Here is a 15,727-nt window from a genome sequence, read left to right on the forward strand (position 1 = left end):
TGTGTATACTGTGTGTGTGTAGTGCATAACGTAATTTTCTAAATAACTTTAGAATAAAAATTTCGTTATTGTGTTGTAGAAGTACTGTCTTATAAAAGGGTTTTGAGGAATCACGACAATGTCAATCACGATAAATAAATAATAGCAGTGCTCTCTGTAGGCGTGCTCCATTCCCCAAGCTGGCAGCGTGGTGTTAGGTACCAGTAGTTGCGACATTCATTACACTTGACTGTGGATGCGCGCGGTACGGGAACCCCGGACAGTGGCACCGCGCGCCGCGCCGAGCCAGGGGCCTTGTCCGTTACGACTTCACTCTTTACAATTTGTATGCCAATATTATTATTTTTGCGAGTTCCGGGTGCTTTCTGCTATTATAGTTACACGATGTTCATGCATCAACAGTAAGCTACCTTATATTATCAAGCTTGAGCACACCTGAGCACCCACCAGTAGTAGGTTGTCGGTGTCGGTATGGAGACTCCCTCCCCCCGCGCTTGATGCAGTAATGCGATATCACCACAATCGCGTTCTAATGTGAGTGCTCAGATATCGGCGTAGTAAAATTTTAATAGCTCTTCACACTATAATGTACAATAATCTCACTCGAACACTAGTGCCACATATCGTCGTTAAGTTAAGTGTCGTGGTGTTAAGTGCTTACTGGAGCCCATAGACATCTACGAGGTAAATGCCGCCACCCACCTTGAAATATATGTTCTAAGTTTTCAGTATATTATAGTTACAGCAGCTGCCTCACACTTCAAGCCGAAACGCATTCATGCTTCACAGCACAAAAGGCGGGGTGGTGGTACCTACCCGTGCGGACTCACAAGAGGTCCTACCACCAGTGATTACGCAAATTATAATATTGCGGGTTTTGATTTTTGTTACACGATGTTATTCCTTCACCGTGGAAGTCGACCATGAACATTTGTCAAGTACGTATTTCAATAGAAAAATTGGTACCCGCCTGCGGGATTCGAACACCGGTGCATCGCTACATACGAATGCACCGGACGTCTTATCCTTTAGACCACGACGACGACGACGATGAGACCAGTACCAAGTACCAGTCACATGGTATTTTAATCTGCTACAATTACAACGACAAGCTTCTCTTCTTAATGAACGCATTGTCTAATAGTCGATATAGAAGATCACTATAAATATGAATATTTATAATTATCTACGATTACCGCTGTAGTAGGCCATGGTGATTGTTGTGTAAATGTTATGTTAAATGTATTGTTCGATTTGGATGCGATATACACATATTGGTTATTGTTATAACTAAGGTTGTTACGTATTGTTTCTCCCCACCGAATGCAGTTCCGCCTTGTCGTGGCGGTGGGGCTTAAGCGTGCGTCCCTAAAATCGCGTGCAGAGGAATCTGTGTGGGACGCCGCGACAAAGAGAACTGCACCCAGCTCTCCTCGGCCGCCTCTGCATTCTGCGGGGGCTACCTTAAGAGAGAGCGAGGGACCCTCTCCACGCCCTTTGCACTGGCAAAGGGTGCCATTCTGGGGATGAGGGATTGGCTCTCGGGAGCCTGATGAGCCAGCGGCACTTTTGTGTCTTCCGGCTGCGGGTTGCCATGTCCCCGGCTTCGGCTACAGGGGAAAGCCTTCCAGATATGGGAGGTACCGGTTCGCCGGCGTGGCTCCGCACCGCGTTGTGGGCGATGGACAGGCTTCGGCCACCGTCGGCCAAACCGTAAACCCCAGTCATGGGGAACGGGGGCTTCTGCCTTTACTGGTCGAAGCCGCGAGGATGCAAACCTCTTCAAAAATGCCCCAATCCCAAGCTCGACACCCGGCGATGGGATGTATGGCTGGAGGGTTTCCAGTCCCGAGGGTGTCTCGGATGAAGGAGGCTGTGCGACGGGCAGCGGAATTCCCGTCGAACCGAGGTGCTCCCCGATCGCCGGCTCGATGCGCTCTGCGCTCGCCAGCGACTCGGGTGCAATCAACCCCACCAGACCATCGGTGGGGAAAAAGAGGGGGCGAAGAAAAACACCATTGCCAACTTCCAATGACGGCAGCGCGTCATCCTCCGGCACTGAGGTGCCGGAAAAGACGATGGCCATCGAGGAGGTGACTCCGGTGGTTTCGGGGTCTGCTGCTGCGTCGGAAGACGCGATGCCTGCTCCCCAGTGGGCACCAGTAAGGAGGAGGGGCGCGGTGTCACCGGCGACGTCGGTGGAGTCGATGTCGACGTCGGCTGCGTCCCTGGCTAGCGGGGACGAGACGTTCCGGGACCTCGACCTTGCGCTTGTTAATTTAGGTAAGCTGCTGTCGACTGTGGCTGCCAAGGGCGCCGAGCCAGGCAGCAGTTACCGGAAAAGGCTCCGGGAGGCAGCCGCTATGGTTAAAACGAGGCTGATCCCCACCATGTCCAAGCTCCATGACTTGGTAGCGAGCCGAGAGGTGGAGAGCAAAGGTCACGTCTCTCAGTTTGACTCCAGAGAGAGTCGCATCCCGGGAGACACCCCGGCCTTGCGGGGAGGGACTCCCCTGTTGTCGAGGCCCGCGCTGGCACGCGCTGGGCCCCCCGCGGGGGCGATGGATACTACTGTGCACTTGCGGTCCGCGATGAGTGTGGTGGCACCCATGCCAGAGCCCACCTCCGAGGCCCCTGTTCCGCTGGCGCTTACTCCTGCGATCCCTCGCCCTCCACGAAGGGTTGAGCTAAGGCCTGCGCCACCTCCGCGGATATCGGCCGCCCCTGCATCTGCACGTAGAGGAAAGATAAACCCTACGCCAGCGCGGGCTGAGGACATCCGTTCGCCACTGGCGAGGATGGTGGATGAGTGGCCAGCGCTACCGCGGCCCAGGCCTGCAGAGCCGCCTCTTTCGCCCTCGCGTGCTGCGGGGTCACAGAGGCCATACAACATGGCTGCTGGGACGGAAGAAGTAGACCACTCCCTCCCAAGCAGAGAGGAAATGGTGGCCTGCATTTCGCGGGCGGTGGCGGTTGAGGTTGGCAAGCACTTTGCCAGCCTCGAGAAGATACTCCGCTCCTCCATTGGCTCCGGGGACTGTGTCCCGGTGCCAACAAACGCCGCCGTCCCGCGGGGCCAGGCCGCCCGGCCGACCTCCACCCCCATCCCATCCACAAGGTTGGCACGACGTGGAGGCCGCAATGAAAATAACAGGGGTACGGGTGCCCAGAATCCTGCCCTGAAATCCCAGCCCCGTCCCCTTCCTCCTCCCCCGTCAAGCATGGACGAGGGCTGGACGGAAGTGGTGAAGCGGGGCAAGAAAGGTAGGCAAAAGACAGAGGCTCCGGCAGCTCCCAGAGGGGGTCGAGCGCTGACCGCTGCAGCCCGAAGCACAGAGCTGGTGGCCGTGGCTGCTCCTCGCGAGGGTCGAGCACCGGCCACCAACAAGAAGCAGAACGCCAAGAAGAAGACGCGCGCAACGCGGTCGGCTGCCGTCGTAGTGACGTTGCTGCCAGCCGCCGCCGAAAAGGGCCTCACCTATAATGAGGTGATGGCCCAGGCGCGCGCGGCCGTCAACTTAGCGGAAATTGGGGCAGAGGAAGGCCTCCGCTTCCGGCATACCGCCAATGGAGCGAAGCTGCTGGAGTGTCCCGGTACGGATAGTTCTGGTGTCGCAGACAGACTCGTGGCGACGCTCCGCGTGGCGCTGCCGGAGAATGAGGTGCGCGTGCACAGGCCGGTGAGGATGGCCGAGATCAGGATCACCGGCCTGGACGACTGTGCCACCAAGGAGGAGGTGGCAGCTGCGATAGCCGCCCAAGGTGGATGTGCCTTGGAGAGCGTGACCGTGGGCGAACTTCGCTCAGGGTACTCCGGAGCTAGGTCAGCGTGGGCGCGCTGCCCTGTGGAGGCAGCTACTTCCTTGGCCACTCCTCCGCCGGGAAGGTCAATGGGGGATCCGGGGAGACTGCGCGTGGGCTGGATAGCGGCCCACGTGCGTCTCCAAGAACCACGTGCCTGGCGATGCCTCCGGTGCTTTAGCACCGGGCACGGCCTCGCTAAGTGCACCAGCTTAGTTGACCGCAGCGGTCTATGTTTCCGCTGCGGCCAACCGGGTCATAAAGCGGCGTCCTGCACGGCCGCCCCGCACTGCGCTCTGTGCGCTGCGGCCGGGCGTAGGGCAAACCACCGGGCGGGAGGCAAGGCTTGCTTCCCGTCCAGTGTTAATACTGAACGCAACCGGCGCCGAAAATCAAGGCGCCGGCAGAAGAGAAGGTTGGCCAGAGGAGCACTGGCCAATGTTGCAATCCCCACTGCGGCGCCGGTGCCGGAGGGTGGGGGCAGCGGTGAAGAGGAGGGGGCGATGGATGTGGTTCAACAGTAATGGACCGCACCTATCGCTTCCTCCAAGGAAACCTGAACCACTCCGCCAGAGCTCAGGACATGCTGTCTCAGAGCATGGCGGAGTGGTCCATAGACGTGGCTGTGGTCGCCGAGCCGTACTTCGTTCCCCCGGCAAATGATTGGTGGTTCGGGGACGATAGCGGCCTGGCGGCCATAGTCATAAGAAGAGACGCGACGATCCCCCCCTTGGCGATGGTGACCAAGGGCCAAGGGTTCGTCGCGGTACAGCTGGAAGGGACCGTCGTGATCGGGGCGTACTTCTCTCCGAATAGGCCTACTGTCGAGTTCGGGCATTTCCTGGGCGGGATCGGGGCGATTGCTCGCCGCCTCGCTCCTCGTCCAGTGATTCTTGCGGGGGACCTCAACGCGAAGTCTGTCGCATGGGGCTCCCCCCGCTCGGACGCTCGTGGTAGGCTGTTGGAGAGGTGGGCGAACGTGACCGGCCTCTATTTGTTGAATAGAGGGTCGGTTGCGACGTGCGTGCGGTGGCAGGGCGAGTCTATTGTGGACGTTACGTTCGCAAGCCCGGCCATCGCACGTCGTATCCGCGACTGGAGAGTTTTGGAGGGGGCGGAGACACTGTCAGATCACCGATATATTCGGTTTGATCTCTCCGCCCGCTCCAGAGTCGCGGACGTCCACGGGGACCACCCCCGTGGTGCGTCCCGGTCATTCCCCAAGTGGGCACTGAAGCGCCTGAATAAGGAGCTCCTGATGGAAGCCTCTACGGTGGCGGCGTGGGCGCCCATGCGTTCACACCCAGTTGAGGTCGAGGACGAAGCGGGGTGGTTCCGGGACACGATGCGTCGCATCTGTGACGTGTCGATGCCCCGGATTAGCCCTCGACCTCCCAATCGCCAAGTGTACTGGTGGTCGCCCGAAATCGCGCAACTCCGCGTGGAGTGCGTTCGGGCGAGGCGCCAGTGCGCGAGGCATCGCCGCCGTCGCCTGCCGCGGCGCAACGATCCGGTGGCGTTCGCGGTGGTAGAGGCCCAGCTGTACGGCGCATTTCGCGTCGCACAGAGGGCGTTGCAGCTGGCCATCAGAAGAGCCAAGGACCAACACATGGAGAGTCTCCTGGAGACGCTGGATGAGGATCCGTGGGGGCGACCCTATCACATGGTGCGCAATAAAATGCGCCCATGGGCCCCCCCAATCACGGAGCGTCTCCAGCCTCAGCAGCTGCGGGACATCGTCTCGGCACTGTTCCCGCAGGAGCAGGGGGGATTTGTCGCTCCCGCTATGGGCGCGCCGCCGGAGTACGACGGCGTCGCCCCTGCTGAGGTGCCCCATATAACAGGGGCGGAGCTCCGTGTGGCAGTACGCAAAATGTGCGCAAAGGACACTGCACCTGGCCCGGACGGCATCCATGGCCGGGTTTGGGCCTTGGCTCTTGGTGCCCTAGGGGACCGACTCTTGAGGCTTTATAACTCCTGCCTCGAGTCGGGACGGTTTCCTTCATCGTGGAGGACGGGCAGACTTGTGCTGTTGAGAAAGGAGGGGCGCCCGGCGGATACTGCCGCCGGGTACCGTCCCATCGTGTTGTTGGATGAGGTGGGCAAACTGCTGGAACGCATTCTGGCAGCCCGCATCATCCAGCATCTGATCGGGGTGGGACCCGATCTGTCGGCGGAGCAGTATGGCTTCCGAGAGGGCCGCTCAACGGTGGACGCGATCCTTCGCGTGCGGGCCCTCTCGGAGGAGGCCGTCTGTGGGGGTGGGGTGGCCTTGGCGGTGTCGCTCGACATCGCCAATGCGTTTAACACCCTGCCCTGGTCCGTGATAGGGGGGGCGCTGGAAAGACACGGAGTGCCCCTCTACCTTCGCCGGCTGGTCGGCTCCTACTTGGAGGACAGATCGGTCACGTGTACCGGACACGGTGGGGTCGTACATCGGTTCCCGGTCGTGCGCGGTGTTCCACAGGGGTCGGTACTCGGCCCTCTTTTGTGGAATATCGGGTATGACTGGGTGCTGAGGGGTGCCCTCCTCCCGGGCCTAAGCGTAATATGTTACGCAGACGACACGCTGGTCGTGGCCCGGGGAGGGAGCTTTGCTGAGTCTGCTCGTCTTGCCACCGCTGGGGTAGCGCATGTCGTCGGCAAAATCAGGAGATTGGGCCTCGACGTGGCGCTCAGTAAATCCGAGGCCATGTGGTTCCACAGGCCCCGGAGAGTGCCACCTGTCGATGCCCATATCGTGGTTGGAGGCGTCCGGATCGGGGTCGGGGTGCAGTTAAAGTACCTCGGCCTCATTCTGGACAGTCGTTGGACCTTCCGTGCTCACTTTCAGCACCTGGTCCCTCGTTTGTTGGGGGTGGCCGGCGCGTTAAGCCGGCTTCTTCCCAACATCGGGGGGCCTGACCAGGTGACGCGCCGTCTCTATACGGGGGTGGTGCGGTCAATGGCCCTATACGGAGCACCCGTGTGGGGCCAGTCCCTGGCCGTGGGGGTAGCGAAGTTGCTGCAACGGCCGCAACGCACCATCGCGGTCAGGGTCATCCGTGGTTATCGCACCATCTCTTTTGAGGCGGCGTGTGTACTGGCTGGGACGCCGCCTTGGGTCCTGGAGGCGGAGGCGCTCGCCGCTGACTATCAGTGGCGGGCTAACCTTCGTGCCCGGGGCGTGGCGCGTCCCAGCCCCAGTGTGGTCAGAGCGCGGAGGGCCCAATCTCGGCGGTCCGTGCTGGAGTCATGGTCCAGGCGGCTGGCCGATCCTTCGGCTGGTCGTAGGACCGTCGAGGCGATTCGCCCGATTCTTGTGGATTGGGTGAATCGTGACAGAGGACGCCTCACTTTCCGGCTCACGCAGGTGCTCACTGGGCATGGTTGCTTCGGTGAGTTCCTGCACCGGATCGGAGCCGAGCCGACGGCAGAGTGTTACCATTGTGGTTGCGACTTGGACACGGCGGAGCACACGCTCGTTGCCTGCCCCGCATGGGAGGGGTGGCGCCGTGTCCTTGTCGCAAAAATAGGAAACGACTTGTCGTTGCCGAGTGTTGTGGCATCGATGCTCGGCAACGACGAGTCGTGGAAGGCGATGCTCGACTTCTGCGAGTGCACCATCTCGCAGAAGGAGGCGGCGGGGCGCGTGAGAGACGCACAAGCCCGCCGCCGTCGAGCGGGGGCCAGGGAGGCGGATCTCGCCCTAGCCCTGGCCCTCTAAGTGTTTCGGGTCCCCCTCATATGTCGGTCTGGGGCCCGGCGAAGGGGGCCTAAGAAGACGACGTGCAAGCTGCTCTGCACGCGTTTTACGCAAGAGCATCCGGGTGATGGAAGGCCGGCTATCCTCGACCCACGCTGGTTCTGACCCAGCGGGGTATTTCGTAGGATAACCAATTCAAACCGGCGCCATCTAGGCGGGCTTCGGACAGCCTGCCGACCGAGAGGGCTGGTGGTCGTGGCGCCGACGATCGCTGGCCCGGCGTCCCGAGGGGGAGGGTGATGGGAGAGATGTGCTCCGCACTAAACGCTTCACTCTCCTCCCCTTGCCTTTTCATGAGTTCTGTCTCATGCGAGGGTTGGACGTTGGTTGTTGAGCGACAGGAGGTTTTAGTCGGTTCGACTCCGACATGCCCCACCCTCCATCCCCAGTGGAGGGTGGGAGTCCGGCGATTTCCTCCTGACAAAAAAAAAAAAAAAAAAAACGTATTGTTTCTGCCGCATACACCAACAGGTATGCACAGACACGCACAAGACAAAAACTATAACTTATATAATTTAAAAAAGTGCTACACGTTATAGCAAGCAGTATGGACGGTATTCCCTTTACCTGTCCTGAATATTGTACATATAAGGGAATCAAAGCAGCCGTGAGAGCAGAGATCACTGAAACGGATCCCTGTACAGTACAGTGGTCAAAATGCAGTGTACTATTTCTTCTTCCTATTCGAACACTCTTGAAAGATTAGTCGTGGTCATGCATCAGTCGGATCCTGCTATATCGATGTTCTCGCGATGCGACGCCATGTAGCACGGTGTTTCGCAGAGTGAGAGCAATCGTTTATGTTGCAGCGAGTCACAGATTTTATGAGGTCGGTCCATTGTGTTGGGATCGTCCACGAGATCTTTTGCCCTCGACTTTCCCATGCACCACCCACCGCTCTATGGAGTCCTAATTACGAGTGATGTGCCCGAAGAATTATATACTCTGTGTATATATGAAATAGAAGAGGAGATAGTATGCAGCCCTGCCTAACGCCTGCCTGTGTGCTGAAGCGTTCGGAGTCAATACCGTCAACACGACCAGCGGCCGTGCCATCTCCGTACAGACGCCTGATGGTGTGTACAAGATGTTGTGGTACACCCATTTCAGTACCAACCACAGTTCGCACCACTTGACGTATCAAAAGTTTTTCGGAAATCCACGAAGCACACATATAGGCTAATATTAAATTCTCTGACCTTTTCCACAATTTGCCCCATTACGAATAGTTGCTCTCTTGTGCCTTAACCTTTTACAACCTGTGTACTATTTACTATAATATTAATTAAATTTTTTTGCCAAATTTCGTGATTCTGGGTAAATGGGTAGCTTCAGTGTCTTCGCAGAATCACTGAATGGATGAAGTGGAATTAGACAGTGCTCTTACGCGACGCAAGTCTCTACCGGTCTACAGCACGCAGAGCACGCACACAACACAACGCAATTATCGCTTTATTTCATAGAAGTTATCGAAACAATCTCCAATTAATCGGTTTTAGATAAGAGTATATTATCACTTTATCTAATAATTAAATGTTCAATGTTAGTCGCACTCGCACGCGACGCGCAGTCCTCGGTCCACAGCAACACATCGCCTCGTCCGCAGAAATAAATAACTCTAAACAGAATATATTGACCTCTGCATCCGCGACATAGAAATAATGTTCTTTATTATTTTTAAAGCTTGGTGTAATTTTCTGATCTACAATAGTCACATCAGTCGGTTGAGACTTGGCACACGATGACCCGTGACACGGCTCTAGTTGAGAGCGTACTTCTCTCCTGTACTCTTCAGGCTCCGTCAGGACCCGGCGGGCGGCGGCGATGTCCTCGCGAGCGGCCGCCGTGAGCTGTCAGGAGCTCCGTCAGTTTAGTATAAATCGAAAAGATTTAATTTTATTATGTACCATAATTAGCGCATTGGACTTCTTTATAATCGTATAATGTTGGTACTTAAGAAGTCAACTAGATAATGTGTTTTTTAGAAATTATATTTAAATACGAATTACATATTGATAAAATGATGAAATATGAATAATACCTTTCGATCTTACCGACAGAATAATAAAAAGATATGAACTGGTTATTTAAAGATAAAATCAATAATATAAAGTTGATTATTGAAAACACGAAATAAACATTTTCTGAAAATAAATCGTAGCTAGATCGATGTATCTCCCCCGGAATCCCCTGTATACTAAATTTTATGAAAATCTTTGGGAGTCATTTCCGAGATTCAGATTATATATAGAGACTAGCTGTCCCGGCAAACATTGTTTTGCCATATATAAGATTTCTAGGGAATTTCTAGTGTAGAAAAAAAAACTAACTTATTGTAAGTGTGTAAGGATGTGGCAAATGTGTGAAAGAGGTATGTAGTGCTGTGAACGATGAGGGAATATATAATAAAAATAACAAAACCTCATTCAAACACATAATACCTCATTATAACAAAAAAAATATGTCCAAATAAAAAAAAAATGTTAGGGGTGGACAACCCTAATCACTTAGGGATATGAAAAATAGATAGTAGCCGATTCTCAGGATTACTGAATATGCATAAAAATTTCATGAGAATCGGTCAAGCGGTTTCGGAGGAGTATGGGAACGAACATTGTGACACGAGAATTTTATATATTAGATATATACACAAGAATTGCTCGTTTAAAGATATAAGATAAGATAAACAGGTAAATCACAATTTGAGCAGTTTCTAAGTTATTTTGACGATTTTAAAAATAATAATATATAAAAGTATAACATCCCAAACAAACAAACAGAAATAATATAATGAAAATAAAAAAATTATAAATAAATCGTGAAACTAGTTTTCATGACGTCTACGGTTCTCGAATACCGAAGCTATATATGCTATATATACTATAGCTTATTTCTTATAAAGTAGGTACTGTATTTTTAATTATATTTGGTATGTTATCTATAAAGTAGAAAATATCCTTTTAACCACGTTATTCATGACTGCATAACTATACATTAGTTGTATGCGTTAGTGTTCATTACTGTTCTTACTAATCGGATAGTCTCGGTTTGGGCGAGCTGGGCTGTTAGTTATGTGACATACATTTGAGTTACAACGCACTCTGGCGTTTAGTGCAGCCAGCACAGCACCCGTCTGAGTTAGGTACACGCCACGTCGACGCATCGCCTGTAGTCGGACTGCGCCCCCGCGAGCCCGGGTCACGGCACCTGGACGTTGTCCCTGAAGCCGCCGCCGCCTGCGAGGAGCAACGTCGCGACAACGTATCATCAACTCAATTTGCAACGTTTATCAATAAATTAGCAGTAGTAATCGTAGGATAGAGGATCCTTGATAGACATCTGAATCCCGTTAGCGACATTTTCTACAGACTTGCAAGAGACAACATTCGAACAGTCGTGTTGTTCTACCGGCCCCTCATACCCTCAATGCTCCCTTCCGTGGAAGGTTTTCCTTTTATCAACCCCCGAAGATTAATTATTGACTGGCGGGTGACAAACAGCACGATTATGCAGATGAACATTTTGCCTTCAGTCCACTGTGTTCAGTGCTGACATAACGTTGATGATGATGTTCAGTTGATGCAGGGGGCGGCGGCCAGCATGAGCCACTCCGTGCACACAGCATACAAAGTACAGCCCTCTCTGACCCGTATTGCACACGTACCTAATGTTGCGTAGGTTACCGCACGAGGAGTGTCACAGTGTCACAGTGTCACAGTGCCGTCGCCCGTCGCCAGGACTCGTCACTTTCGTATTCACAAGCGGCAGCGGACGCGCACGCCTATACAGACGTCTTCGAGATTAGCTCAGTGAATTCATTCACGGCAGTCCCTTGACTCCGGCGAGTCTAGTATTATGTTTGTACTTGCGAGACCAAACGAGCGATGTGTGTGCAAAGCTTACCAATATATAATTCGTCCACCTATAGTTAATAATTATAGATCTGTAGCGAATTTTATTATTTCCTTGACCTCGTTCGTATGAGCTATGATTAGAATGTGCATACAAATTATTTCTAGATTCATTCAGAGCACTGTTTTCTCGTTGATGTAGATGTATTTGAGGTTAGTCAGCAGCACAGTACGAGCAGGGACTACACTGACTACAGTAATAAGGACCCAAGCTGGTATTCCTCAAAATGGGTGCGAGTATTCAGGTGGTGATGTTTGGGCCCCAGAACGAAACATATGGGTGTGATCTTCAGATCTCCCTGTGGCCTGTGGTCGGATAAACATAGTCCGTCAGAGCCTAGCGCATAATGCTTCCTGACGCGACCGCACCCTGGCGGGAGATAAGCGGAGCCTGGAGGGAGTGCGGCCTTGTGTATCATTTCCACTCCAACACGAGACTTGCACTTTGCTCTAGACCACCAGAATGACATAATATTACGAGATATACTTATAGTAATATACTACTATATACTTATAGTAATACGTAATATACTTATAGTTTATAGATGGTATAAATTCTTAAGGCCGGACATACGTGTCGCAGAACCGACGGACCAGACGTGTTCTGGACTGGAGACTCCGTACCGGTAAGCGCTGCGTTGGGCGTCCCCTTGCCCGGTGGACCGATGACTTGCGGCGATATGCTGGGAAGATTGGATGCAGAAAGCGGAGGATCGTTCATTGTGGCGAACTATGGGAGAGGTCTACATCCAGCAGTGGAGAGATACAGGCTGATGATGATAAATTCTTAGAAACTGGATGATGTCTTTCGACCAACGTTGTAAAACCGCGTCAATGATTAGTAGCGGAGTTGAAGCGGTCGCCGTCGCTGGAATCGACTAAAGAGTCTTCTTTGATTCCATGGAAATACTGGTTGGTTATCTGGTGTCGTATCAACTTGTTGTGTGAACATTACTCGTAAATGAAAAAAACGAGTGTTTGTTTTAACCGTGTCGAGCGTGGCGTCCGGCGCGCCCCCTGCTCTGACGATCTGATGATGACCAGTAAGTGTTCGGCACTGACCACGGACACCTCATGATTTTGACTTATTTTATGTATTGTTTTGTTATTGTCATTTTGAAACAAACAAAAACATTTTCAAAATAATTCTCTTTTTGTTAATACAAATAGTCTGACAAAATGGTATTTAATTGTTTTGTTTAAATGAGATACCGGTATATCGATCCAATCGAATCTGCAGCTCACAGCCATGTGCGTAGCATTGTTCCGGAACATTCTCAACTAATAACCTTTTGTTAATTCCGGTAAAGGTCAAAACAAAATGTTAACATTTTTACTATTATATATAATTATTATATTTCCTCACAAGGCCAGGAGAAGACTAAACAACAAAGGAAGATTTTGTGTATAATTATATGTTTTTGATTTTTTTGCCCAAGTAGAGAGACGCTCACTCGGGACACTTGATGGTGGTAGAGGCACAGCCAAGCCGTTGCCTGCCTTAATGCAGTCTGTGCGAATGTGGGTGATTACAAATAGAGATGAATGGAACAGTAGATGTACGGCAGCCGCGTCCCTCTGACCAGGGTTTCACAGAGCACAAGTCTGGCCTCGTGTGGATCCTGCCCCCGAATATCAGCTACTTCCATGACTCCAAACAATATTTGTTTTGATGGTTCACCTGTACATTGTAAGTAATGGTAGATATTCAGAGTGCACTTACAGTGTCGGTCATGGTTGAGGAGTTCCGTGCGCTTCAGTCGCTTGCGTTAACACATCACAGTTGCACACACACAGTGCACGCTGCACTTGACGACTTGCCGCGACCCTCTGTTCAGCGGCGCTCGCGTGGAAGCCAGTCTGCGCTGTGTCCTCGACTGAGCGTCGGCGGTGCCCCGGGGAGGCGTCGCTATCGAGCCCTTATCACCCTGCCACATATCACGTACATACTAGAGATGGCGTTAATGGTTGAATTTATTTATCTGTTAACTGGTAATTGATAAAAAAAATTACCGATATTTTTATTGGTTGAAAATACCGGTAAATCTTTTCGTTGAAAAACTAATTTTGCTAATGTTAAACTTGAATGGTAGAGTTTCTTACATTTATTTTCGATTCAGTGAACTTTAGAAGCTACAGGCTTAGGGCTAACTAGCTTAACTAATTAGTACGAAATGATTAGTGGGAAAAACTCTTTACAAATTTTCCAACACGGCGGTGCGCTGGTTCAATATTTTTGAATTGATTTTTCTTACAATAATTACACATTGCAATTTTTTCCGCTCCCAAGCACTTTTCGAAATGATCCCATATTTCTGCATTGCGTTTCGGCATTTTAAATTAGATATACACTTTAAAAATCCACAACAACAAAGTAAGCAAAGTCTCAAACACACAAAAACAAAGTCAAAACACACAAACACAAAGTACAAATCTCTTAAAATACAAAAACACAACTTTACCAAAATAATAGAAAAGATGCACTGAGCCGCCAAAATGTCAAGTATCAAACAAAATATTACGTTTAAAAAATCAACCAATCGCGTCATCTTCGCGTTCGGTAAAAATATCGTTTCATTTCAATTTTTTAACGAAAAAAATTATCATTAACTGTAAAATACACCAACTTAAATATTGTGCTTTATTTTGAGGGGTATAGAGCATACAATGAAATCATAAAATTCAATATTTTTTACATGATAAGTTGAAAACATCTGCAAGGCGAAAATGAATCTTACGTGTTGAAATAAAGTTGAAACTTGCATAAATATAATTTCCAATAATTGCCTATGCCACTACACGCAGTGTGTTTGTTAAACGGTATTTTTAACCGTTTTGGGTAATTTTATTTATCGAATAGAAGTGTTAATTTTTTTTACCGGTAAATTTATTGGTTAATGGTTATATTAGCCACCTCTAGTACATACGTATAGTATCCACTTACAGGCAGGTATAAGGCTTATCACCTTTTGTTTCTGATAATTTATCAGCACAACATCTCATCGTGAGTTTGGCTATCTCTCCGTTGCCGGGTCTGACGCGGCGTGTAATGTCAAAGACTGGTATTTGCTTAGGTATTTAGGTGCATAACGATCGTAAAGATGCATCTCAGGCGTGACGACATCTTGCATTTCATTTACATTTTCTAGAATTATCTAAACGTAGCGACGTGTTGTGTAAGAACTGAGACAGCTGATAATTATTCTGAGCGGCGGGAGCCATCCGACTATAGCACGACTACTGTGCAGAGCTAGTGCGCGCGGTTACAGAATGGTAATAATATTTACATTGGTGTTATATTATTATTTGTGGTAATGATGTTTGAACATTCGATGTAAATTAGCATTGTTTCCTCTCTTTTGATCATTCAGAATGATCTCATCGTAATTAAATAACCTAGCTCAATACTCCCGAATCGCTGAAGCGGCAGTTCAGTCGCAATGACCCTGCACCCTCAGAAGCCGCATTCCACCAACCGGTGGAAGTGAGCGTACCTAACCTACTCTCCTCCTCGGTGCCTCCGTTGGGGGCTCATGATTTCATCACTGTTAGCGAATCTCGCGACGTTCCCTCGACGCCTCTGCTATCGGTCCTGGTTCCATATCCATTTGGCGGGCCAGCTCACACGTGCCGCTACACGGCCATGGTCTTCTTTCATATCGAAAAACCCTTCAACAGTGTACTTGGTACGTGGGACTAGTCTAAAAGTTGTTGTTGGAAATGGACCTTCAGCATGGCTACGTGTGACTGCTGGCCTCGTACCTGCAGGGCAGAACGTTTTTGTCGGCGCTTCGCCCTAGCACGGCGATGTTCTGTAGACCCATTCTATACGTCCTCTACATTAACGACGTTCATACGGAGGGACAGCGCTTAGTTCACGTCATCCGCATAGCTGGCTTGAACTCCGCTCTCCCCTGAGAGTTGTTTTCAGTAAGTGTTGGTGCTACGTGTATCAATTAGTGATATCAGACAATATATAATATGTCTTGTCTTGTTGATGTTACGAATGTAGAAGCCATTGGACCGTCAGATCAGTCGGCGCGGGTCTCGTGCGAGCCGGTGGAGCTCGCTCACACAATCGCTGCTCTCAAACTTAGTCAGTGGACCGCGACACGACCGTTTCCTTCTCAAGACATTCTACATATGTATCCTTATTACGTATCCTAAAATTATTTTCCACGTGCCTCAGTAAGCTGATCTGAGTACAGCTTTATTTTTTTTTTCCTACCTAAGCTGATAGCCTTGAGAGGTTATATCAGAGTCGCCTTAA

At 51.0% G+C, this 15,727-nt stretch overlaps 1 protein-coding gene across 2 annotated transcripts in view; it reads right to left on the reverse strand.

The window, feature by feature from the left end:
* The window catches only part of LOC101744804 (uncharacterized), a 41,289-nt gene that overhangs the window by 17,157 nt on the left and 8,405 nt on the right, over nt 1-15,727 (reverse strand). Inside the window, exon 2 of one of the 2 annotated variants that reach the window (XM_038016518.2) lies at nt 13,181-13,385. The exons of the other annotated variant lie outside the window; for it this stretch is intronic. Coding sequence (XP_037872446.1) covers nt 13,181-13,192 — 12 coding nt within the window. The 5' untranslated portion in view covers nt 13,193-13,385. The remainder of the gene's footprint in view (nt 1-13,180; nt 13,386-15,727) is intronic. 2 annotated transcript variants of the gene reach the window in all.

Source organism: Bombyx mori, chromosome 16, assembly GCF_030269925.1.
Source record: "Bombyx mori chromosome 16, ASM3026992v2".
In the NCBI taxonomy this organism is placed as follows: Eukaryota; Metazoa; Arthropoda; class Insecta; order Lepidoptera; family Bombycidae; genus Bombyx; species Bombyx mori.